Raw genomic sequence first — 25,716 nt, 5'->3', positions numbered from 1 at the left:
CCCCAAAATGGAGGGCACACATATGAGGGAGTTTTTATTTAATTTGAAGTAAGTAATCTGGATCTAATCTGGGCCACACTTTCTGCTGGAAGCCTACATAAGGACATGGACGAAGGAAGCTTTTGTTCTTTGCCTTCTGGCCCTCTCTTTGCTAACAAGTCCATTTTTTACTGGCAGTGGAATTCCTGTGTCCACCGAAGTCCAGCTGAGACATTCAGCCTTGTGGACTGAACAACTACTGGATGTTTAGACTTTCTGCTAATCATTGTTGAATTAGCTGGACCACAGCCTGTAAGTCATTCTAATAAAGCCTCTTTCTATGTATGTAGATTCATTCTGAAACTTCTGTTGTTCTAGAGAACCCTGACTAATACACAACACACTTGACGCCCTCTTCTGGCTTCCAGGGCCATCTACATATACAGGCATGCACATAACATCTTTTTTGTTTGTTTTTGTTTTTCGAGACAGAGTTTCTGTGTAGCAACCCTAGCTGTCCTGGAACTCGCTTTGTAGACAAGGCTGGCCTCGAACTCAGAGATCTACCTGCCTCTGCCTCCAGAGCGCAGGGATTAAAGATGTGCGCCCGGCTAATAAATCGGTTTTTAAAGGCTTTATGTGTTTTATGCGTATGGGTGTTTTCTTTGCATGTACGCACACCAGAAGAGGGCACTGGATCCCATGGGACCAACCAGAGTTATAGACTCCTGTTGTGAGCCATTTGGGTGCCGAAAAGTAAACTCGGGACTTCTGGAAGAGCAGCCACTGTTTTAACCACTTAGCAACCTCTTCAACCCCTAAGATAAAATAAATCTTTAAAAACAACGACAACAATAATGTGTCTGGAAAACTGTGTTTCTCGGCTTGCGCTTCCAGACCACAGAGTCGCTAAGACCCGCCCCAGATCGTGCCACCATACAGGTTCCGCCCACAAGTCGAACCAATCCACTAGACCACACCCAGTTCCCCCTGATCCCGCCCTCGCGACTGCGGAAATGCCTTTTGTGCGGCACCGCCTCTCTCCTTCGCTCAACCTCTGACTTCCGTTTCCGGTGTGAGCCGTGAGCGCGCGCGAGCGCAGCAGTGGGAGGCGGCGACCAGCCGGTGAGTGCAGGCGTCCGACCCCGACCTCCCGGCTGCCGAGCGCTGGCAGTCAGGCCTCATCCTTGCCCGGGGCGTTCCTGGGATTGCCGAGGGTGACCACCAGGCCCTGAGGGCCATCCCACCAGCTTCCGTCCTCACAGGCCTCAGGCTGCGCCCCTCGCCCCTCCTCGGGCCCGAGTCCGCGCCGTAGGGCTCGGCCGGGACCCTGACTCCCAAACGGAGCTCCGCCCCTGCCTCACGCCCACCGCGCCCAGCCGGGCCGGCGCTCTTCTCAGTTTCGCCTGCATGCTTGACCCGCTTCACATCCCCTCGTTCGACCTCAGCCGCTTGGCCATCCCAATCGTCTGTCCACGCCCTTCACATGGCCTCACCCTCCAGCAGCACATCGCTGCTGTGCTTCGGAGAAGCTTCCCTTCCCTCCACCAGCCTTCATCTTCCTACTCCGCTGTAGCCCTTCCCCCTCATGCATGGCTCCTGCAGGGCGTCTCTCGGGTTCTTCTGTGAGCCCAGCCCTGGCAGCTCAGGATCAGACACTTCTTTCATTCCAAAATTTCCAATTTCTTTTTTTCCAGACGGGCCTCACTATATAGCCTTGACCAGTCTGGAACTCACTACCTAGACCAGGCTGCTCCGGACTCAGACATCTGTCTGCCTCTGCCTTCCTAGTGCTGAGATTAAAAGTATGCACCACTAACACTGGCCAGTTTTTTTCTTTCCTTTCTTTTCTTTTCTTTTTTTTTTTTAAATTAAAGCAGGCTCTCCCCATGTAGTCTACACTGGACTGGTACATATGACCCTGGCCTTAAACTCAAGGCAATTCTGCATCAACCATCTAAGGGCTGCCGATTCCATAATCTTTCATCTGGACTTTAGCACATTATCTAGGACAATCCCTTTCTAGTAGTGCCCGAGCTACCGCAGCAGGACTGTGTACACATCCTTCTCCTCACTTACCTTCAGGTCTTCTGCTGCATAGCCTCTCCCAGGAAGCCATCAGGGTCCACACCAACTTGTCAGAGGTCTGTGGCTCTGCCCTGTGGTTTTTCCAGTCCGTCTGAGTGTCCGGTGCCCTCGTCCCTCAGGTAGAGAGAGGCCTCACCACGATGTGGCATGAGGCTCGGAAGCATGAGCGGAAACTCCGAGGCATGATGGTGGATTACAAGAAGAGGGCGGAGCGGCGCCGGGAGTACTATGAGAAGATCGTGAGTGACCATATTCCAGCATGGGTGGGAGGGCCCAGAGGGAAGGGTCCTGTCAAGGCGACAGCCCTGTTTCCACAGCATCCTTCTCGTTCTTTCCACTGTGACTGCTTCCTGGGACGCTGGAGGAGGAGCTATGGGCTTTACCCACTCTAGACAAGCCCTCTACTATCCTAGCTACCCTGTATCCCGTCTCTTCTTGAGACACGTGTTCTGTAATTCTCTGGCCCAGTCTTCCTGCCCTGTTTCTCCTGGTTTACAGGTGTGTGGCCACACTCACCAGACAGTCATTTCTTCAGCCAAGTCGTTGGGGTTTTTGTCAGCTTCTTGTATCTGGTGCAGCCCTGTGTAAAACTGGCATTGAAGTTGGAGGACCCTGTAACTCCAGACATAAGACTTTACCCCTGGAAAACGAAACAAAACACCCCAACAAACTCCATGGTTTGGCCCAAAAGGCCCTTGTGGCCTCTGCTACCCTCTCAGTGACTGAGTATCTTCCTTGGCCTTTTCCATATCTGCCACCAAAGATGGGATGGGCATTGGTTTATTTATTTATTTATTTTTGGAAATTATGTTAGTTTAGTGAAGTCTCTTCTAGCGTTCATGACCTCTCCAGTTACAAGCAGTTGGCTAGATTTATAGTACCAGGTATAAAATTTCCAGCATTAAGGAGGACTTAAACCCAATTAGACCTCTGTTGATCACCCCTAAGATAAAAGTGCACCACTGGAGCTATCTTGGTCAGTGTGGTCCATGGGCATGCAGTCAGGTTGGGCATTGGTTTATGACGCCTTCCTTTGTCTAACTCTTGTTTGTTTTGAAGACCCCCAGCTTGAAATGACAGTTGCTTACCTGGCCCAGTCTTTTAGATTCCATTCCTATAGACATTGTACTAACGATAGTGTCGCTGCCTAGCCTTTCTGTTCCCCTTGTCTTCAGTCTTGTCCCTTGCAACCCATCCAACAGACTAGAGAGATCTTTCTGAAGTGAAAAACTGGCCCTCTTCCTCCCTTGCTCAGAATTCTTTGGCTCCTGAGTGTCTTTGGGAGAAGGCCAGGCTCTTGACCGTAACTTTCAATGGTCTACATAGTTCGTGTTTTGTTTTTTTTTTTGGGGGGGGGGGTTCCCCCTAGGAGGTTTTGAGGATGGAAGCCAGGGCAGGGCTTATGCCAAACAGATTTGAGCCACACCCCTAACCCCTCCCTGGGGGATTCTAGGCTGGGGTCTTCCACTGAGCCACTTGCCCCGTAGTTTGAATTTTACCTCTCCTCCAGATTCATGCCATTCCATGGTCTGCCTGGCTCCCCTGTTCACTTTTTTTTTTTTTTTTTTTCGAGACAGGGTTTCTCTGCAGCTTTGGAGCCTGCCCTGGAACTAGCTCTTGTAGACCAGGCTGGTCTCGAACTCACAGAGATCTGCCTGCCTCTCCCCTGTTCACGTTATCCAGGCCTTCTGGCTATCCCTCTGTTGCCTAATATTTCCTTGTGCATGCAAATTGATGCACCATGTGGAATCAATTTGGCTCTAGGCAGAGGAATGGAATATGAATGAGTGGCAAACATGACAGAAGTTTGTCTCTTATCTCTGGAAAGTTTTGTTGTGAGGTCTGAGAGAGCTGTGGAGGCTCCAGCTCTTGTGTCTTCATTCCACCCAGCAGCAAGGAGGAAATGAGAGAAAGGGGACAGAGGCTCTCGTGCCTGTTGTTGAGAGGGTTTCTGGGTGTTTTCCTGTGACCCTTGGCCCCTGTCCTGTTGACCTTTCTTCCTCAAGGAAGCAGACATGCATAGATTCCATGCTGGGTGGGTTCCACACCAGATTATGAGGTGACCACTGAAGTAGGAGCATGGAGGAATGTGGCCTGTCGGTGGAGAGCAACCGCTTGAGATTGTCTCGCAGGCTGGTTGGAGGATCGGATATCTAGATCAGTGTGCCTTGCCTGTTGGGTGTTTTGTGGCACGGCAACATACCAAAGAGAATTCCTTGAAAGTCAAGCCTGGTGACCCTTTGAGTGTATTTGGAGTTATGTACAGATCATGGAGGACTCAGGCATCTGCATCACCACAAAGCCCACCCCAGCATGGGTGACAGCTCATAAAAGCCACATCTCTGGAGCTCCCTGCCGTGTTTACAGGTGGTTCTACCAGTGTTCCCTGTCTTTGGCCTTAGTCAGCACTTGTGTTGCTGTGGCAACAGCTTTAAGAAGAATGTTGTCAAATTAGTAGTAAGTGTCAGAGCCTTTTAAGTGGCCTTAGCTTCCTGAGCCAGGAGGGAATGTCTGAGCGGGCAGGAGACAGCCACACAGCTTGTGTGTCACAGTTTGTGTAACTTGTGCTTGGGAAGGGTTAACTTATGGGCTGGGATGTGGCTCAGTGGTGAGTGCTTGCCTAGCCAGCACCCTCTCCCCCACATAAAGAAAAGGAAAAATAGCAGACTCACAGTCCCTGATATTGCTGGGTACAGTGGAATTGGGATTCAGAGCGGTGGATGGATGCCACAGAGAGAGCCTGAAGAGTGGTGTTCAGGCTCCCCTTCCCGACAGTGCCTAGGAACAGCCCCTCACTGGGTGACAACAAGTGTCTGTGGGGCTCTTTGTCATGGGGACCATACAAGCAGCCAGTGTCCTGCCCGGGAATGTGATCTGCATTAGGATGTGTGGAGCCTAGCTGTGAGAGACACCAGCCCACTGCCGGTGGCTGGGGTGGCCTGGGGGAGTTGTGGAAGCAGGGGTGAGCAAGCCACAGTGGACTGTGGCTGCTTGAGTTGGGTTTGTCTATGAGTTGCTGGTTTTACATCCCTGATCGCTGATCATTCTTGGTGACTGCTTTTCTTTGAGTTTTGTGACTTTTCTGTCACTGTTCCTATTCTTTTTTTTTTTTTTTTTGGTTTTTCGAGACAGGGTTTCTCTGTGGTTTTGGAGCCTGTCCTGGAACTAGCTCTTGTAGACCAGGCTAGTCTCGAACTCACAGAGATCCGCCTGCCTCTGCCTCCCGAGTGCTGGGATTAAAGGCGTGAGCCACCACCGCCCGGCTCACTGTTCCTATTCTTGACATCTTTCTTTTTTTTCTTGTTTTTTTTGTTTTGTTTGTGGGGGATTTTTTTTGTTTTTTTTTTAAGATTTTATTTATTTATTATGTATACAACATTCTGCCTCCGTGTATGCCTGCAGGCCAGAAGAGGGCGCCAAATCTCATTACAGATGGTTGTGAGCCACCATGTGGTTGCTGGGAATTGAACTCAGGTCCTCTGGAAGAACAGTCAATGCTCTTAACCACTGAGCCATCTCTCCAGCCCCTTGTTGTTGTTTTTTTGTTTGTTTTTGTTTTTTTGTTTTTAGGTTGGATCTTGCTAAGTTGCTGGCTTAGAATTCACTGTGTAGCTCAGTCTACCCCAACTCACATTCCTTCTGCCTCAGCCTCCCGGGTACTGGGATCACACTTGTGTGCCTCCATGCCTCTTCTCTAATCAGTCCAGTCATTTGGATAAAGAAACACAATCCACAGGACATGGTGTTGCACACTTTTAATCTTTGCATTTGGGAGACAGAGGCAGGCGAATCTCTGTGAGTTTGGGGCCAGCCAGAGCTGCATGAGCAAGACTGTCTGAGAGGGAAAAAGAGAAAGAAAAACAACCCCTGTTAATACACAGGTGAGATATAAGCAAGTCTCCCTCTGGAAGGCCCATGTCAGCCGTGCCCTGTATGTAAGGGTAGTCCTTGGTAAAGGCAGGGATGTCTCCTACACTGAACTGTGAGGCTTAGTGGGTGGAACTTGAACTGTTGGCCTTGGGCATCCATTGGTAAGTGCTGGAGTTCACGGAGGCAGTGCATGACAGAGCATGTGTGCATGGACTCCAGACCTATCCGAGCTCAGAGGCAATACAGCCTGGTTGTAAGAGTGGATTCCGTTGATTTGTTTGCCTCTGGTGCCAGGGATGGAGCCTAGAGATTATTTTATTTATTTATTTGGGTTTTTCAAGACAGGGTTTCTCTGTAGTTTTGGAGCCTGGCCTGGAACTAGCTCTTGTAGACCAGGCTGGCCTCAAACTCACAGAGATCTGCCTGCTTCTGCCTCCCGAGTGCTGGGATTAAAAGCGTGCGCCACCACTGCTCGGGTGAGCCTAGAGATTATTTGTGCTAGGTATACATGCTATGTTCATGCACTACTCTCGGCCTGGAGTTTGCGTCTTAGGAAGGGACAGCCTGGTTCTTTGCAGTGTATCTCACAAAGCCAAGAGTTAGAAGAACGTCGTTGTCTATGGGATGCATGAATAAGGAAATGGTGGACTGGGTAATGTCTCGGGGGTTAAAACACTTGCTATGCAAGCATGAGAACCAGAGTTTGCTTCCCCAGAACCCACGAAATGCTGGGTAGGCATAGTGGCTCACTTGTAGTTCAGCCTCAGGAGGGCAGAGGCTGGATCCCAGAGAAGCTGGCTAGCTAGACTAGCCCTGTCAGCCAGCTTTGCATTTGATTGAGAGACCTTGCCTTGATGAATAAGGTATAAGGGAGATGGAGGGTGATTCCTGAGCCCAGGGCCTCCACGTGCACCCACCCAGGTGCACACACATGAAAATGGGAAAAGGAAAAAGTGTCACTGTGCATACACTGGAGGTGTGTATCCTCACATCCAGTGTGGAACACGGAGCCAGTACAGCAAAACAGTACCACACTCTGGGTATGGAGCTCTGTGAAGTCCTGGTTAGGGTAAGTTACATGTGAGAGACCCTGTCCCCAACCAAACAGGAAAACCCAAAAGGCTATTGTATGATGCAGCTTGATCCTGCATGCCAGTTGATGTAGTCAAACACTTACCTAGAATGGCGTTGTTAGGGGTGGGGAGCCGGGAAGGGCATTCTTTAGTGGGTAGAGTTTGCTCTTTGCAAGAGGAGGCTGTGGTAGAGATGGACAGCCTGATTCACGCTGAGAACCTCTTCTCGTTGGTTGAGGCTTCTACACTGTGCTTACCCAGTTAAGGGCGGGGTGGGGCTTTGGTCAGTGAGAGAGCACTGAGTTTAATCTACTGCACAGCAGAAAAGTTCAAATGAAAATGGTTGAGCATAGATTCTTCGCTAGGTGCTCTTTACCACAGTAGCAATTACCCTAATATTAACACCTTAGAAAGGAGCTAGGTCCAGCTAGGGACAGACAGAGTTCTGCTTGATGCGGGTGTGATCTTGAGTGTGGTTTTCCCTCAGTTTCCTCCTGTGGGAAATGGGTGTTTCTGGGGTTGCAGAGGTTGAGTGGAAGATGTTTTCACAAACTGCTTAGCTCAGATCCTGGCTGTTAGGATAGCTTGACTTTTCCATAGTGCCACTCCCCAGGCATGCCTTGACCTGGGGGCGCTTACTTGGGCTCTGTGCCTGTCACTTCTGGGATACAGATCCCTCCAGGGGCTCTTGCAGACTTTAAGCTGCACCTGGTGTCCCTAGAGGCTTGGCCTCAGGCTTGCTGGAGGCTGTGTGGCCTGAGGATTGAAGGAGGCAGGCAGGTGTGGTGCAAAGGGCTTGATTCCACAGCCACCTGCTGCCCCCTGTGATCTTGGGTAGGCCCTCTCTCTTGTCAGCTTCACTGTGAACTGAGGGTCTTGACAGCCCAGTGCTGGGCAGAGTCATGTGAGCAGGGGGCCAGCTGTGGCTGCTCTGGGCCCCTGCTCTGACCTACATCCACCCCTGCTGGGGATGATGGGGGAGCAGACAGAGCTGTGCTTGGAGCTGAGATGGCAAGCAGGTGAGGGTGTTTCTTTAGGGAGAATTCTTTTCTTCTCTTGCTTAATTTACAGGCCCTGGGGACATATCCAGCAGTGAGCAAAACAGAACCCTGCCCCTTGGGATGTTCATGTTTTTGTGGGAGGCTGGTGGCGTTGGAGCTAGCTGGGCTAGAATAGCAGGTGCTGGTAGGCGCCCTGAGGAAACAAGTGGACCCAGTAAGGCATTTATGTGGAGCGGATTAGGGATGCTCTAGAGGAGCCATGAAGTAAGTGAGAGAGCGCCCTGCTGAGGGGGAACAATAGCACAGAGCCTGGAACTTTCTGGAAGTAAAAGCAGGGAGACCCATAACCTGGACCAGGATAGCCAGGGGGAAAGTCAGGAAGACACCCAGAGCACGCAGAGGCTCTGGGGAGAGGAGGTCATGGCTTGGAGGGACAAGGAAAATATTGCAGAGGGCAGGGTAGCCAAACGCCCCAGGAAGAGGCGACCGTGGAGAGCAGGACCCAGCCAGAGCATGACTAGGGCAGAACTGTGGGAGCCAGCTCCGGATTTACGGTGCAGCATTGAGCCCCCATCCTCTCCCCCAGGAACTGCCAGGCCAGAGCTCTCTACCTTTCCTGCCACCAGGTTTATGCTTCCCATGGTGCTTTTGTGATTTGGATTTGTAAGTCCTCCCCTAGGCTAGGACCCAGGGTTGAGTCTCCAACTTAGGTATCCTTTTGGGGGACTGGTTTTTATTTTATTTTATTTATTTATTTATTTATTTATTTATTATTTTTCGAGACAGTTTCTTTGTGTTGCCTGGGCTGCCCTAGAACTTGTTCTGTAGACCAGGGTGGCCTCAAATTACAGCTCTACCTCCCTTTGCCTCCTGACTGCTGGGGTTAAACACCTGGGCCACCGTCCCCAGCTCTTTGTTTAGCTTTTTCTCTTCTGTAGTTTCCTTTTGGTGCTAAGGGTAGAGCTAGGGCTTCCTGCACTGTCCCATGGCTACAGCCTCAGCCCAGGGTCACTTGTGTGCAGTTCAGTTTCCTTGTGCCTTGCCTGTGCTGACTGTCAGTTCCATCACCCTAGGGCATATGGAGCAGGACTTTGTCTGCCTGGTATCTCCCTGGAGCCTGCAGACATGCCTGCCGCATGTGATTTCGTCGCCCTCAAGGCTGCTGCAGGCCAGTGCTCACATTGTGCTCCAGATGAATGGCCCCGGATAGGCACAAAGAGTTAGGGGTAATACTTTAGACAGTATGTCTGTAGCCCGGGTAGGCTTTTAATTTACAGTCTTCTGCCTCAGTTTCCCAAGTAGCCAAGAGAGATAGGCTGGCTGTCAGGATGGCTCAGCTAGAGCAGAGTTCAGCACTGCTGGCCACATCTGGGAGGGCACAGTTCCCTGTCCCAAATGGTGGTTCGGATGCTGGCTGTGCACATTGGCTCACCTGTAAGGTGTGGCCAGGGACTTGACCCAGAGGCCAGCTGACCACTAGGCCTACTTGTGGAGGTGTGGTGGGCCTTGGCTCCTTGGTGACGTCTGACCTGTCCCTCCCTGCAGAAGAAAGATCCCGCCCAGTTCCTGCAGGTGCATGGCCGCGCCTGCAAGGTTCACCTGGATTCTGCCGTTGCCCTGGCTGCTGAGAGCCCTGTGAACATGTAAGACTGTTGAGGGGTGGTGTAGTGTCAGAAGGGACTTGGGGGTGGTACTCTTGAGTCTGCAGTAGAGTTCGGGTAAGGACTGGCTTTTGTGTGATTGGGCTGGGAAGATTGTGTGTGTGAAGTTGACTGTTAGAGGTTATGTAGACAATCACGGTGTGGGGAAAACTTAGCGCTGACTGAAGCTCACAGGGGCAGGGGGCGGAGGGGATGTTTCAGGGTGACTGTGGTTCTTTTAGTGGCCTCCTTGACCTGGTTTAAGTTCCTTGTTGTTGCCTGGCCCTGAGAAGTGGGCCAATAGATGGATGGCTTTGTTCTTGGTAGATGTAGTTTGGGGGTGCAGCATCGAGACCTGAGCTGGAGGTGAGAGTGAAGTGACACTGGGGGTCAGAGGGACTTGAGATGGTAGGGACTGGGTGCTTGGATTCTGAGTCCTGCCTCTCTGCCTCACCCCTCCCACCTCAGGATGCCTTGGCAAGGGGATACCAACAACATGATTGACCGCTTTGATGTTCGCGCACATCTAGACCACATCCCCGACTACACCCCCCCACTGCTCACCACCATGTAAGTGACCCCATAGCAGCTCTCTGCCTCAGTGTACCTGTCACCTTTCTTGGGCAAGAAGAGCCTTGTCCATTCCTCCCTTAGTCAGAAGCCTCCCCACTTTTCTTTGGTTTACCTTTTCTTTACCCTCTCCCACCAAAAGCTCCCCGGAGCAGGAGTCGGATGAACGGAAATGTAACTACGAGCGGTACCGAGGCCTGGTGCAGAACGACTTCGCCGGCAGTGAGTGGCGGGGCGGGGCATGGGGCATGGGGGCCTGAGGCTCGACGACCTAGACAAGGCTCACCCAGGTACTTGCTGCTGGTTGCCCTTGGTTCTGTCCCAGTCTGTGTACCTCCTCTCCCTTCTGGGCCTTTGTCCATGAAACTAGCACAGGGCTCTCTGTGGAGTTAGAGACTTGGAGGTTTCTGCCCAGGCCACCTCCCATCCCTTCCCTCCGAGTCTGTGTAGGATCCTTTAACTAAAAAAGAAGAAGGGTGCACATGCACTGCACCCACTGCATGGGCAAGGGTCGCAGGAAGAAACACTGCTTTGTTGTGAGCAGGACCTCGGACAGTTCGACTGGCCTTCACTGGGGCTCCAGAAGGCGAGGACTCCCCCACCCCCCACCCCGGCTTCCCCTGGAAGGCACATCCTCATGGGAAGGCTTTTCTGTTAGCTCATCTGGCACACCTGCATGTGACTGGGGGTGTGGCTTGTGTAAGGCTAGGGAACTGGCTCAGTAGTTAGTCAGTAGTTAGGAGTACCTGCCATGAAAGCCTAACAACCTGGATTTGATCAGGAGACCCCACTCCTGAATTGTCCCCTGACCTCCACATGCAAGCCTTGTTACATGTGCACATGGCATGCATGGACACATGGGTGTCTGTTTGAGAATCTGTTTCTGTCCGTAGCATTGCAAACATAAAACAAACCCAGAAGGGCAGAGGACTCCTTAGTTTCCTTTTCCCCGTCAGTGCTTTGTGCTAGGGATGATGCAGGGTCAGACACACAGGCGCTGGGGCTGCTCTCCTGTCTTGCTGCACCGTTGCATCTCGGGTTATGTTTCTCACTGTCTACATGTTTGAGACACTCTTACTCTGTAGCCCAAGCTGCCCTGAGACTGGTGATCCCCTCCCCGCAGAGCTGCAATTATAGGCAAGGATCCCTGTGCCCAGCTTGACACCCATTTTACAGACAGGACTCAGAGGTGTCTATGGAAGTAGAGTCTTCACTATGGATACAATTGTCCAGGGTCACCTACACACAAACCCCTTTACTGGCAGGTCTCGGGTGTCTGCTCCAGGGGTCAGCTTGAGAGTTCAGAGATTACATATGCAAATCTTGCTTCACGCTGGCACAGGAGGCCTGCACATGGGCTTGATAGTCCCAGATTTCCGTGTTTTAAGATGCGTTTATGTATTTCTTTTTCTTTTTTTTTTAAAAATATTTATTTATTTATTGTGTATACAATATTCTGTCTGTGTATGCCTGCTGGCCAGGCCATTACAGATGGTTGTGAGCCACATGTGGTTGCTGGGAATTGAACTCAGGACCTTTGGAAGAGCAGGCAATGCTCTTAACCTCTGAGCCATCTCTCCAGCCCCGTTTATGTATTTCTTAATATCATTAATTAATTAATTTATTTTTTGGTTTTTTGAAGCAGGGTTTCTCTGTAGCTTTGGAGCCTGTCCTGGAACTTGCTCTGTAGACCAGGCTGGCTTTGAACTCACAGAGATCCGCCTGCCTCTGCCTCCTGAGTGCTGGGATTAAAGGCGTGTGCCACCCCTGCCCAGCAGTGCTGTCATTTTTGCCCAAGCCTTGATTCCTTAGAGCTAGAGCCCGGGCTTCCCTTACTTCTTCATTCACTCCTACAAGCAGTGTGTCCTCTGCTGTCCAGTGGTGGACAGAGAGCCACGGCATAACCACACGAACAGTTTAAGAACAAGCCTAGGTAGTGTAAGAGACCGCTTGCTAAGCATTCCTGAAGGGAAGGAAGGCAGAGCTGGGTATACATGCTTTCTACTGAGCCAGGGAGAGGTGTGGATTCCAGTCCCTGGGATAGAGTGCATAGAGGTTCTGAGGTGGGTGTCTGCCACGGCCAAGAAGAGGCCGTGCTGTGTTACCTAGCCCAGACACCAGGTGCCACTGGTAGAAAGCTGAAGTGCTCAGGTTGGTATAGTGACCCAGCACCAGAGGTGCTCCAGAGGCTGAGGCAGGGGAATCTCAAGTTCAGGGCTTGCCTGGGCCAGCCTGAATAACATTGTGAGACCCTGTCTCAGAAAGATGGGGATACAGTTTCATGGTAGAGCATTTGCTTGTCATGCAGTCTTCAGTGTCCCTTCACCCTCCCCCTTCAAAAGAAAGGAAAGCTAGGCAGAAGCCTGCAGAGGATAGGGAGAGCTGAAGGGAAGCCATGCTGCCTAAGTACCCTGGGAAGCTCCTGAAGTGGGTGCTGGGGGTGTAGGAGAGCATGATCTTCAGACACCCCACCAGTACAAACCAAGCCACAGGACCACATGGGGTGGTGGCCAGTGGGGTCCACATGATACCCAACACTTACGGGCATGCATATGGTTCTGGAGGCCAGAGAGGCCCCATGACAGCGGTAGGGCCCCTAAGTCGCAAGTACTCACTCTGTCAGTGATCCTACGTTACACATTACCAGGATCACAGGGAGAGCGGATCATCTAGCTGATGTTGTATACCAGAGTGATTTGAAGTAGGGGACCCTGCCTTGGCTGCCCACGCCCATCTCTGTACTCCACTCCACACGCACATATGCCAGGCTGCTCTGACCTCTGACCTCTCCTTGCCAGTCTCTGAGGAACAGTGCTTGTATCAGATCTACATTGATGAACTGTATGGAGGCCTCCAGAGACCCAGCGAGGATGAGAAGAAGAAGTGAGTCAAGGGCTGGTCTGATGGGTGGGGCCAGCCCTTCCACCTCACCACCTCAGTCTATGGTCTATACGTGGAGAGGAAGAGTCAGCAGCAGAGGACAGGCTCTGACTGAGCTTGTTGCTCCCACTTTGCAGAGTAGGAGTCATGAGCCCTGTGGGGAAACTGCCTGAGTGTGAGTCTTGTGGAGAGGGCCGAGGGAAGGCAGCCTCTTGAAGTCAGCCTTAAGTCAGGAGCTGTGAAGAACATGGGTGATGGGGGTGTCATGCACTTGTCCCAGTGCCTGCATGCAGTAAGCTTGCCACCTAGAGATGCTGATGTCACTTTGCAGAGGTTGGGGTCCTAAGCCCAGGGTTGCCAGCCATCTCAAAAGCCAACCTGGCTGGGCACTGTAGTTGGAGCCCTGATCATATCTGGGAGCACCCACTGTAGGATCTGCTTCCTGACATGCTTGGGTACTTCCCAGACACTCAAGCCTTGGCTTCAGGATAAGGGTGCTGGGATGAAGCAGGGTGGTTGACAGCAGAAATCAATAGTGGCCTCTCAGTGTGTCCCCTGAAAGCAAAACTGGGGCACACTTTGTAAAGACGGCTCTGGCTCTGCACTCAATGAGACTTAAGGCCTGTGCAGCCAGTCTTGTCTCCTGACAGGAGTAAGCCAACATGGGCAAGGCGGGGCAGCCCAGGACAGTGCCTGGGCCAGGAGGCCAGGAGAGGAATGGGAAGGACCAGGCCATAGGCGGGAACTAGAGTGGAGCATCTTAGGTGGACACATGTTGCCAAGGACTCAGGATCTATCATGGGGCTTGCCTATGGCCGTACTCCTGCTGGGTAGCCCCTGGCTCATGACTCATTTCACAGGCTGGCAGAGAAGAAGGCTTCCATTGGCTATACCTATGAAGATAGTACTGTGGCCGAGGTAGAGAAGGTGGCCGAGAAAACAGAGGAGGAGGAGTCACCAGCTGAGGAGGAGAGCAATTCGGATGAAGATGAGGTCATCCCCGACATCGGTGGGGTCCCCTCTCTGCCCTCCCCACCTGCAGCCCCTAGGCATCGATTTTGTGTCTTGTCCCTCACCCTCTGTAGGGTACCCATGCTTACAAGGCCTTCCTCTGCCCCAGCTATAGGACCTCAGCCTTCCCCTGCTTCCCTGGCCCACTCCCAGCCTTCTCTGTCCCTGTCCCCTCTCCCAATCATTTCTGGGCCCTGTTTCTATAAGATTTTCCCACCTTGGGCTGGCTTTTCCTCTTGTACCTGGGTCAGCCTTTCTCTTCTCTGGGAAATGAATCTTCCCCTTTCCTAGAGCTGCCCCCATCCAGCATCTGTCACTCATCCCCATGCTCACCGCCTTTCCTCCTATGGAAGTCCCCAGTGAGAAGACTGCGGCTGCCGCCTTTCCAGCTTGCTCTTCCTGTACACGTGGGCTTAGCCTCAGGCAGAGCTGATGTCTCCTGCCCTCCCTCCGTGCGCTGCTCTGATGCCCGCCCCACGCTTGTCTCTGTCCACCTCCCATCCTCTTCTCTTTCCTGCACTCCATCTGCAGACTCATCCACCCTCCCCTATCTGTCCCCCCTGTGCAGTATGCTGTCCTGACCAAGCCCCAGCTTGGGCCTCAGCAGAGCCAGCACAGCTACATCCTCCCTGAAGGTGTTCTACCTGGTAGACCTGTCCCCACTTGGGGCACTACCCCCTTCTATCTTCTCCTGGGACTAGGGTCCCTGACAGCCTTTCTCTTGGTGCAGACGTGGAGGTGGATGTGGATGAGCTAAACCAGGAGCAGGTGGCTGATCTCAATAAGCAGGCCACAACCTATGGCATGGCTGATGGAGACTTTGTCAGGTGAGACCACGCTGGCTGACATGCTGGACTCTGTCCCTGCCCTGACCTCCGAGGCATCTCTCTGATACCACAGCTATCCTTCTCAGCCTGTGAGCAGTGCACTGGTGGGACTTGCTGCAGAAACAGATCCTGTCACACAATGTGACCTAAAAACTACTAGGTTCCTTGGGGACAGCACCCTCTTGTGGTGCAGCTTTATGCATTATTCTTCACATGATCACATGGCAGGAGCCTCTGCCTCTGCCTGTACCAGGTCATACCTTGCCAAGCGCTTTCTGTGGAACCTAGGGATCAATCCCAGGTCGCTACCCAAGTCTGAACCCACAGCTCTCTAGCACAGTGATTCTTTATTGTTTGTTTGTTTGTTTTTGTTTTTGAGACAGAGTTTCTCTGTGAAACATCCCTTGCTGTCCTGGAACTCACTCTGTAGGCCAGGCTGACCTTGAACTATAGAGATCCACCTGCCTTTGCCTTCCAGGTGCTGAGATCAAGTGCGCCACCACCACCCAGCTAGCATAGTGATTCTTATTGCAGTTCCTTGGTGTTATGGTGATCCCAACCATAAAATTGTTTTTGGTGCTACTTCATAACTGTACTTTTGCTACTGTTATGAATTGTAATGAGAATATGTTTTTCGCAGTGGAGGTTTGTCAAAGGGTTTGACCCATAGGCTGAGAGCTCTTACTCTAGCAGTTTGACCGCTGTCAGGAGCACACGGCCATTGGGTCCCTCTCCCTTCCCTGACCGCAAGCCCCCGTGTGGCCTCCTCACTGGAGTTGTTCAATGCCTAGTCTGTCTTCTGAGCCCTGTTGCCATTCACCTTGCCTCACCCCTGAGCACCCTACTCCATGATTTCTCAGGCTTTCTGTGTGGCTCTTACCTCTGTGCTGAGGTTTCCTGTGTAGTTGGCACTATCTGAGGGACCCTATACTCAGTCTCCTCGTGCTTGACGTTTCCCAAACTAGAGCCTGAGCACTCTTTGAAGTCTCCAGTAGCTGGGATTACAGGCTTGCACTACCAGGCCTAACCAGGCCTGGCTGGGTTGGTTGCTTTCATTTGTTTTGTTTAGTAAAAGTAGCAAGGATATTTTTATTTGCAGAATGTAAAAAAGGGATGAAGGTATTTCATCCTGCACCCCCTCCCTGTTCATTTGGTTTTTATTTTTCTTGTTTGTTTTTAAGGTTGTTTTTTTTTAAAATATTTATTCATTATGTATACAGTATTCTGTCTGCATGTATGTCTGCAGGCCAGAAGAGGGTGCCAGATCCCATTACAGATGGTTGTGAGCTACCATGTGGGAATTGAACTCAGGACCTCTGGAAGAGCAGTCAGTGCTCTTAATCTCTGAATCATCTCTCTAGCCCCGTTTGTTTGACTTTGAAAAGGGTTCTCAAAGTATCACCAGGCTATCCTCAATCCTCTGGCAATACTGGGATTTCAGGTGTGAGCCACCATGCCTGGCTAGTGCTGAATGTGTTCTTTTTCTTTTTACTTATTTATTTGGAGATAGGGCCTCAAACTTGCTATATAGCTAAAGATGGCCTTAAACTTCTGATCTTCCTGCCTCCACATTGCCAGTGTGAGGATTTAATGCTGCATTGTTCTTCAAAAAATTTTATGGGCTGGAGAGATGGCTCAGCAGTTAAGAGCGCTGACTGCTCTTCCAGAGGACCGGGGTTCAATTCCCAGCACCCACATGGCAGTTTACAACTGTCTGAAAATGCAGTTCCATGAGATCTGACACCTTCACAACAATGCACATAAAATAAAGTTAAATAAATCATTTAAAAAAATTTTTTTAATTTTTTTTTTTTACCTTTCTTTGGTTTTGCGAGAATGATTTTCTCTGTCTATTCCTGGCTGTCCTCTGTTGCTCTGTAGACCAGGCTGGCTTCTAACTCACAGAGATCCACCTGCCTCTGTCTCCGAGTGCTGGGATTAAAGACGTGTGCCTTCACTGCCTGGTGGGTTCTGTTGTGTTTTGTTTTGGATTTTATTTCATTTTATCTGCATGCAGTTAGTTCCGTGCATCATGTGCATCTGGTATTTGCAGAGGACAGAAGAGGGCGTTAGGTCCCCTGGAGCTGGAGTTAACATGCAGCTGTGAGCTGTCAGATAAATGTGGGTGCTGGGAACTGAACTCAGGTCCTCTGGAAGAACAGTAGGTGTTCTTAACCTGTGAGCCGTCTCTGCAGCCCCAGGCGCTGAGCTCTCACTCCTAAAGCAGCACCTGTCTTTCAGAAGGTTCTTCAGGAGAGCGCTTGTGGTTATGTTGTGGTTGGGATCCCAGCACCCACATGGTACCTCACAGCCAGTTCCTCCAGGGGCACCAGGCACACGGGTGATACACAGACACACTTGCAGGCCAAATACCCATACACATAAAACAAATGTAAAAACAGATTTTTTTTAGGTGCTCAGTAAAATCTATTGAATATATCAAAGAAATTTGGTGTAGTGGCACACACCTATGATCCTCAGATCCTCTGAGGCAAGAGGGTCTTAAGTTCAGAATCAGCCTGGGCTACAGAACAAATTCCATGAAAGGGAAGGTCAGGAAAAGAAAAGAAAGGGCAGGGATGTGTGTGTGTACATCAACTTAGTTAAGAGGATTACTTTAGTGAGTTCAAGACTAGTCAGGCCTGTAACTGCCCTTCCTCAGGGAGAAAGAAGGAAAGAGTTGTATCCTAGAATCTCGAAGTACCATTAGGTCCCTGCTGTCTTTGCTAGGGCTCTGCTCACCCTGTGACCTTTGCCCTTCATGCTGATTTCCTCTCCCTCTGCAGGATGCTACGGAAAGACAAGGAGGAGGCAGAGGCCATCAAACATGCCAAGGCCCTGGAGGAGGAAAAAGCCATGTACTCGGTGAGTTCTGGGTAGGGTGAAGGGGGCAAAGGTGTGTCTCTAGTGAAAGCACACTCCTCACCATCCTGGCACTTCCTCTCCAGGGCCGTCGTTCCCGGCGACAGCGAAGAGAGTTCAGAGAGAAGCGGCTGAGGGGCCGCAAGATCAGCCCTCCCAGGTAGGACTTTTTTCCTGGGCAGCTTTGCTCACAGCCAGGAGTGCAGCTGTGGCTTCAGGAAGGAGTGCTCTAATGACAAACCTGGAATGACAGTTCCTAGTGAGGAGTAGCATTGTGTGTTTTCCTCTGCCACCTGCCCTCTAACCCTGCTGGCCTGGGGACTCTTGGGGAATGGACAGGAAGCTACTGGCGATGGCTAGAGGAACTGTGGCCAGAGCTCAGGGCTCCAGTCATGTGGATTTGTGTTGCTCTGTGACCTCTGGAGAATCTAGATAAATGTCTCCTCTCTTCTAGCTGGGCTCTTCCTCTGCAAAGTGGGGAACCCTTACCTCCGAGGAGAGAGCCTGAGCCACTTCCCACATGGAAGTCTTGAGGCACTCTATCCACATGAGGGGAGGCTTGGCCTGGTGACCCTAGGCAAGTCTCTGATAAAGGAAAAGGACTGAATGTGCCTCTAAGGTTTAAACTGCTCAGGGCTAGGCAGCCCTGGATTCTCATTATTACTGCTTTTAATAATAATAACTCAGTGGCCCTGTCAGTATATTGACTCAAAATTCTAGATGCAGGCCACATACCTGGGCTGGGATCTTGGCTCCTTCACTTTTGAACAGTGTGACCCTAGGCAAGCCACTTGCCCTCTCTGGGCCTGTTCCTGTCCTATGAAGAGTCGCTGAGTTAAGTTAGGCACTCTGTTGTTTTCACACCAGCATCGATCAGGGACTGGTTATGGGGAAGTTCTTCCAGTGTGGGGTTGGAAAGCCGGCAGCACCAGGGCTGCTCATGCTGTGATAAGGAGACAGGTGTGGGTTCCCCATAGTCAGGGTGCATAGGCATAGTCTTCAGCACTGGGGATCTGGGTGGGAGAGGCCCAGGATTCACGCCTGCCCACTCTCAGCTCTCCATTGTTTTTCCTGTTGTCTACATAGTTATGCCCGCCGAGACAGCCCCACCTATGACCCCTATAAACGGTAAGTGTCAGCACCCAGGACAAAGCCATCATCTTGTGGTCTGTGGGTGGTTGTTGAATCCATATCAGTTTTGTTTTTCCAATTTATTTTCCTCAACACCGTCAACAGAAGAGGCTATGGTACACACCATCAAATACGGCATAGGGGATCTGGAGATTGGGTGTCTTTAACACACACTCTCAGAAATAGTATGCAGTGCCAGGCCTGACAGCCTCACCCAGCAAGCATGGTGCGGGTCCCAGGGTGTCCAACTTAACTTCTGCCTGCTGCTCTCTTAAGGCCAAGGGTGGGGCCTGGTGGGGCTTTTGTGTTGGCTGCTTTGCTCGAAAGGGTGTTCCACTAGGCCTCAGGATCTCAGGATGAAATTAAACTACATGGAACAGCTGAGAATTTACTCTCCAGGTTAAACAGGAAGACCGCAATATTTTCATTGAGTCTATTGAAACCCGGAGGGAGCCTCATGCATAGGCAACTATACCCAGCCCTTCATTTTTACTGACTACATAAAGCCAGGCATTTTCTTTTTTTTTTTTTTATATTTGTTTACTGAGACAGGGTTTCTCTGTGTAGCCCTGGTTATCCTAGAACTCTATGTAGAGCAGACAAGGCTAGCCTTGAAATAGCCAGAGAACTTCTGGCCTTAGCCTTCCCAGTGCCAGAATTAAAGGCATGCACCACTACCACCCCCAGGCCCATCTTCTGTTTTGAAAAATTACATTTGTGTGGGTGGGTGGGTGCAGTGCATATGCTACAGGGCTGGGGGTAAAATGGCAGCTTAGAGGAATACGGTCTCAACTGTGTGTGGGTTCAGGGGTTGACCTGAAGCTGTCACGCGTGGGAGCACAGCGAGGCTTTTCCTGCTGAGCCTTCTCACCAGCTGCAAGCTTACTTGGTTTCTCTGTGTAACAGTTCTGGCTGTCCTAGAACTTGCTCTGCAGACCCGGCTGGCCTTGACTCAGTAGTAGGATTAAAGGCATGTCCCATGACCAATTAATTTATTTTTGAGACAAGGTCTCTCTTTGCTCTGGCTGGACTTGACCTCCCTATGGATGTTTACCTGGCTGGCCTCTAGCTCACACAACCCACTAGGGCCCTGGTGCAGCTGGGGTGGGTTCTGAGTGCTGGCCTCCCTTTTACCCACCCTCTGCTCCAGGTCACCTTCGGAATCCAGCTCTGAGTCCCGCTCCCGCTCTCGCTCCCCGAGCCCAGGCCGCGAGGAAAAGATCACTTTCATCACCAGTTTTGGGGGCAGCGATGAGGAGGCAGCTGCTGCGGCCGCCGCGGCTGCCGCATCGGGGGCCACCCCCGGGAAGCCCCTTGCACCCCCCCAGCCCGGCGGCCCCACTCCAGGCCGCAATGCCAGTGCCCGGTCGGTAACGCTTGTGGGCACCCAAGCCGGTTCCCGGGGGGTGGGGGGGTGGGGAGTTCCTCTAAGGGCAGTGGTGCTGATGGCGCCGCGCTCCCACAGCCGCCGCTCCTCCTCGTCCTCCGCCTCCAGGACGTCCAGCTCTCGCTCCAGTTCGCGCTCCAGCTCGCGCTCACGCCGTGGCTACTACCGGTCTGGCCGCCATGCGCGCTCCCGCTCGCGTTCCTGGTCCCGCTCTCGCTCCCGCTCCCGGCGCTATTCGCGCTCCCGTAGTCGCGGACGGCGGCACTCCGAAGGCGGTTCCCGAGACGGACGCCGCTACTCGCGCTCGCCAGCCCGGCGTGGCGGGTATGCGCCTCGCCGCAGAAGCAGGTCTGCACTCGCATTTGGGCAGGTGCTGGCATTGGGGAGGCAGGCTGGGGACAGATTGCTCTTTTTCAGCAAGCACCTATTTGGAAGCAGGACGGGGTAGGTGCCCAAAATTTGGGGTGGGGCCTGATAATTCTTCAGGGACACTGGGCATGGAGGTGTCTCTTTGACTTCTGCCTGGACTATCCAGTCTGCAGGACCTGGGAATCTGATAGGTGGGGCTATAACCTTTGCGGAAGGGTTGGGTTCCCAGGGGGCAGTGGAATATGGGCTGTGGCTGCTTTTAGGTTTGGTGGGGGAGAGCTCAGAAGCAGGGGCAGGCTTACTGACCCAGCTGGAGTTTGTTCTTTCGTAGAACAGGCACAGCCTAAGTGTTGAGGGTAGACCCTGGCCCTGCTTATGACATGTAATGTTACCGTGTTACTGCCAGTTTGCTGTGTGTGTGTGTCAGTCATAGCGCCATCCACCTGTGGGAGCTGTAACTGCCAGGCTCAGGCCTGGCTCCCTCATCCTCGTGCTGCTCAAGAGAGGCTGAGAGTACTTGTTTCTTGATGGCTGTGGTCACTCAGGACTGACAACAAGCACTAGTCAGCCCGGGTAGATTTGTTACATATTTAGAAGTTGACTTCTGAATCTTTTCTGTAGCCCAACCACAGGAGAAAGGCTGGGGAGGGAAACGGAGCCTATCACAAACTGGATGCCAGCCCGAGACTCTCACTAGTACCCCAAGTGGGGAATCTCTGGGACTGTGCAGCCTGTCCAGGGCTTGAGTGCTGGTGCTGGCTGATGTATGGGGTAGGGAGCGCCACAGGTGTGGAGCAAAGTGGGGCACCTGAGTGCCCTGAGCTGGGCCACCCCCGGAAGTTAGCACCTGGGTATCCCATGAAATAGAGAAGTGTGTCCAGCATACTCATGTTCTAGAATGTGCCCAGGGAGCCGCAGGAGCTTTCGGAGGGAAGTATGGGGGAGGGGAAAAGTGGACTGAACATACTCAACCCTATTGGAGACCCATGGCCTTGGAAATTGAGGTGACAGTCCTTGTCTGCTACACCACTAGGAGCCGCTCCCGTTCAGGTGACCGCTCTAAGCGGGGTGCCCGCGGTCCCAGGCACCACAGCAGCAGTCGTAGCCGCAGCAGCTGGTCCCTCAGCCCTTCCCGAAGCCGCAGCCTGACCCCTAGTGGAAGCCGAAGCCAGAGCCGCAGCAGAAGCCGCAGCCGCAGCCAAAGCCACAGTCACTCGCCATCGCCCCCAAGGGAGAAGCTGACCAGGCCAGCAGCGTCCCCTGCTGTGGGCGAGAAGCTGAAAAAGTGAGTAGGGGCCTGGCTGGAGCTGAGGGAGCCCCCACTGGGTTCATTTTGTGGGGAGGTGTGTGCACTGCCATATAGAGGCATTGCCATCATGGCCTCAGCTGGGGTAGACTTAGAGAGGGATGTGATCCTGCCTAGGTTCTGTGGGTTAGGAACACATTCTGAAGGTTCTGGAGCCCATGGCTAATGGCTGTCCTGAGGCCCATGGTAAGGGTAGCACTCCCATCTCCTCCCACCCAGGACCGAACCTGCCGCTGGTAAAGAGACAGGAGCTGCCAAAGTCAGTAAGAATTTGGAACTCGCCCGTCTAATTCCTGTCAGCAGCAGTGTCCAGAGCTGGGCCCGGTTGGCCTGCAGGGGGCCCAGGGGGAGGGGAGAACCAGCCCAGGGACTACTCTGGGGAGGGGCTACCCAGGCAAGCTAAGTCCCATCCCTGCTTCCCACGGGGCTCCAGCTGGCCCCCAAGTCCCAGGCTCTTGGCTGAGGTGGGCTGGACGAACTCTGGGCACCCACGCCTGTCCCGCCCCTTCTCCCGCAGCCCAAGCTGACCCCACAGGAGAGGCTGAAGCTGCGGATGCAGAAGGCTCTGAATCGCCAGTGTAAGTCCCCCCCCCCCCCCCCAGTCCAGCCAGAGCTGTGGGAAAAGTGGGATGACCTCTGAGCCTGCCAGAGCAGGTCAGGTGGTGGTGTGGGGACCCTGAGCACAGCCCTCAGCCCCACAACCTTCCTCCACAGTCAAGGCGGATAAGAAGGCTGCTCAGGAGAAGATGATACAGCAGGAGCATGAGCGCCAGGTCAGGCCAGGCTCAGAGGGGTGGGGCACTTGGGTGCAGTGGGGGGCTGAGCCACCCCTCACAGTTGTTTCTGCTGCAGGAGCGTGAGGATGAGCTGCGCGCCATGGCCCGAAAGATCAGAATGAAGTAAGGCCCTGGCCTGTGGTCAAGGCAGCCCTGCTGCAGGAGGCTCCCCTCCCCTCCCCTCCTTTCGTTGGTTTCCCCAGTCCATTGCTGTCCTCATGTTCAGGCGGCTCTTCCTGATGGCCTAGGCCCCTCACCTTCTGACCTCATGTCTGAACAGCATCCCCATACTCTCTGGCCTCCCCACGTCTGACAACCGTGTCCTTGGTGTTTAATAAGTGGTAAAGTGAAGCCCACTCCATGGTGGGTCTCTTAGGTTAGGGGCTTTTCCTTTCCCCTTTCTTCTCTTGCGTTAGATGTTGGGCTGTGGTCAGAGTCCTGGGCCTAGATCATAGGCTTGGGGTTTTGTCTTAAGTCTCTCTGATCAGGTGAAGCCTGAAGGGGCTCGGTGCCCACCACACTCACCACACTAGACAGCTAGGATTAGTACCCAAGTCCTCAGTTTGCCTGGGGCCCTTAGGAAAAGCCTGGGCTGTTGCACTTCGTAACAGGGTAAGGAGGGGAACCAGTCAGGGATGGGGTTCTGGACCTGCCGGTTCTTTCTGATTTGTGCTGTGGGAGCTGGGCTGCCTTTCTCTGTGGGGCAATGATGGGAATGGCCCCTGCCTCTATATAGTTAGGCATGTGACCTCCTGGGCTGTGGGGGAACCTGCTGCCGCTCCTGCTTTATCGTTTTCTAAAAACAGATATACACACATGTACATATATACATATATTTTTGGTTTTGGGGTTCTTTTGTTTTGTTTTTTTTAATTATTATTTATTTATTTATTATGAGTACAATATTCTGTCTGTGTATATGCCTGCAGGCCAGAAGAGGGCACCAGACCTCATTACAGATGGTTGTGAGCCACTATGTGGATGCTGGGAATTGAACTCAGGACCTTTGGAAGAGCAGGCAATGCTCTTAACCACTGAGCCATCTCTCCAGCCCTGTTTTTTTTTTTTTTTTTAAGATAGGTTTTCACACTGTAGCTTTTGGTGGCCTGGAATTCACTAAGTTGCCAGGGTATCTCTGAGTTCATGGCAATCCTCCTGCTTTATCTTCCCAAGTGCTGGGACTACAGGCATGAAACACCATGCCTGGCTTGCTGGGAGGAGAGGGAAGAAGGAAGTGAGCAAGCCAGCAGGGCACACGAGGTGGCGCATGCGTGGATGTCAGAGGACAAACTCCAGATATCAGGACTCTCTTTCCAGTGTAGGACCTGAGGATGGAATTCGGGTTGACAGCGCTCCCCTGAGCTGTCCTGTCGCATATCATTATGCACCGCATCTTCAGAGGCTGCTGTCAGGTGGAGGAAGAGGCCAGGCCTGGTGTTTCCCACCTGTGATATCAGCACAAGGGAGGATCCTAAATTCAAGGCCAATCTGAGCTACACAGACAAAAACCCTCTGAGTCCAGGGACTGGGACTGGGTTTATGTTGGCTGGCTATGTCGGCTTCTGGTGTTTCCCCTTACTGTCTGCCTCATTCCTGCCTGAGCCTCAGTGTATGCTGCTACTCACTGAATAGGAGCACGTTAGGCCTGGCTTTCCTGGTAGATACAGGGCAGTCCAGCCTGCGCAGGAACAGGTGCCTACAGCCCGCAGGTGCTCACTCCTCCCTGTTGGTTGCCTCCCCTCTCCCCCTGTAGGGAGCGAGAGCGACGAGAGAAGGAGAGAGAAGAGTGGGAACGCCAGTACAGCCGCCAGAGTCGCTCACCCTCTCCACGCTACAGTGAGTATTTCGCCTACCATTGCTACAGTTCCCACATTGCCAGGGTCAGGAGAGTCAGGCTGCTTCTCAGGACCATTAGAAAAACTGGGTGTGGTGGTTCTTACCTAAAATCCAGCACTTCAGGGCTAGAGACCAGGGTTACCTGGAGAAATCCTGCTTTAAATAATAAAGGAAGAAAACAGTTCTGATCTGGCAGTCTGGAGAGTGGGGCAAGAGAGTCCAGCCAAATTTACACACACCACATACACACAAAAACAAAAAAACAAAAAACAAAAAAAAAAAACAAAAAAAACACAGCACTGTGGATTCTCACACAGGAGGCTCACTTGTTTTGTTGTTTGGGAGCAGCCTATGTGGGGAATTCATCTTATTGTTTAAAAAAGTACTAAACAGTTTGACAGACACTGGGAAGACAGAAGGATCTGAGTTTCTGAGTTTGAGGCCAGTCTGGTCTACACAGCCAGTTTCAGGCTAGCCAAAGGCAACATAGTGAGACCCAGTCTCAAAACAGTAGGACCTTGCTTGAGGCACACAGACTGCAGGTGCCCCATCTGAGCTGAGAATGTGGGGAGGGGCTTCATCCTCGCAGAGGTGGGTGGCCTGCAAGGTGGAGGCAAGGGCTCCAAGATGGCCAGTGGAGGCTGCCTGGCATCACTGTCCTTTTCTTTCAGGTCGAGAGTACAGTTCTTCTCGAAGGTGAGGCTGCTGGTCCAGCTACCAGGGGTGACTCTCCAAGTCTCCTTTGCCTCTTCATTTGGTGTGGCTGGACTTGTTCCCTGGGGAAGACACTCCTCCTTCTCCCTCCTTCCCTCAGCAGCCCAGTCTCCAGGCCTGTTGGTGCATGTGTGCATGGGAGAGGTTCCCAGCATCCCACCCTTATAGTTTTCTCCCTTCTCCGCAGGCGCTCGAGGTCCAGGTCCCGAAGCCCCCATTACAGGCATTAGGCAGAAGACTGAGTGGGGGCTGCGATGCCCTGGGTTTCTGTAGTGAAATAAAAGCTAACATTATTTAATGCCCTTTACTGCTTGCTGTCCTGAGTAGGTGGGACTTGCAGGCAACACGCATCTGAGGACTGCTGCAGGTGCGGCCTAGCCTGCAGGGTGTGGTGAG

General features: G+C 52.3%; 1 protein-coding gene across 9 annotated transcripts; it reads left to right on the top strand.

Annotated features, from left to right (window-relative positions):
• Positions 1 to 1,054: 1,054 nt before the first annotated feature.
• LOC121449476 (CLK4 associating serine/arginine rich protein) lies at positions 1,055 to 25,619 on the top strand. 9 transcript variants are annotated; one of them, XM_041653936.1, is made up of 21 exons: positions 1,055 to 1,104; positions 2,187 to 2,306; positions 9,557 to 9,654; positions 10,120 to 10,221; positions 10,364 to 10,443; positions 13,020 to 13,104; positions 13,962 to 14,110; positions 14,843 to 14,939; positions 17,726 to 17,804; positions 17,888 to 17,961; positions 18,888 to 18,929; positions 20,083 to 20,298; positions 20,398 to 20,667; positions 21,722 to 21,973; positions 22,214 to 22,253; positions 22,512 to 22,572; positions 22,709 to 22,767; positions 22,847 to 22,893; positions 24,524 to 24,606; positions 25,278 to 25,302; positions 25,508 to 25,619. In XM_041653936.1, exons 2-21 carry the CDS (start codon positions 2,208 to 2,210, stop codon positions 25,548 to 25,550), a joined length of 2,001 nt encoding a protein of 666 aa, XP_041509870.1. In that variant the 5' UTR covers positions 1,055 to 1,104; positions 2,187 to 2,207; the 3' UTR covers positions 25,551 to 25,619. The 9 variants fall into 9 exon arrangements, 6 of the variants coding, with proteins under 6 accessions (XP_041509870.1, XP_041509869.1, XP_041509868.1 ...); XM_041653935.1 differs by having other exon boundaries at positions 24,500 to 24,606; XM_041653934.1 differs by having other exon boundaries at positions 20,083 to 20,667.
• Positions 25,620 to 25,716: the final 97 nt, after the last annotated feature.

This window comes from Microtus oregoni, unplaced genomic scaffold, assembly GCF_018167655.1.
Source record: "Microtus oregoni isolate MIOR12 unplaced genomic scaffold, Mior012 000006F_ref0000085, whole genome shotgun sequence".
Lineage (NCBI taxonomy): Eukaryota > Metazoa > Chordata > Mammalia > Rodentia > Cricetidae > Microtus > Microtus oregoni.
The sequence above is the reverse complement of the archived record's forward strand: the minus strand, read 5'-3'. Positions and strand labels throughout refer to the sequence as shown.

Coding starts and splice junctions, on each gene's coding strand:
- LOC121449476 (XM_041653930.1), top strand. CDS start 2,208: ATGTGGCATGAGGCTCGGAAGCATGAGCGGAAACTCCGAGGCATGATG. Junction 14,111..14,842: donor TGAGGTCATCCCCGACATCG/GTGGGGTCCCCT, acceptor CTCTTGGTGCAG/ACGTGGAGGTGGATGTGGAT. Junction 22,768..22,846: donor AGCAGGAGCATGAGCGCCAG/GTCAGGCCAGGC, acceptor TTTCTGCTGCAG/GAGCGTGAGGATGAGCTGCG.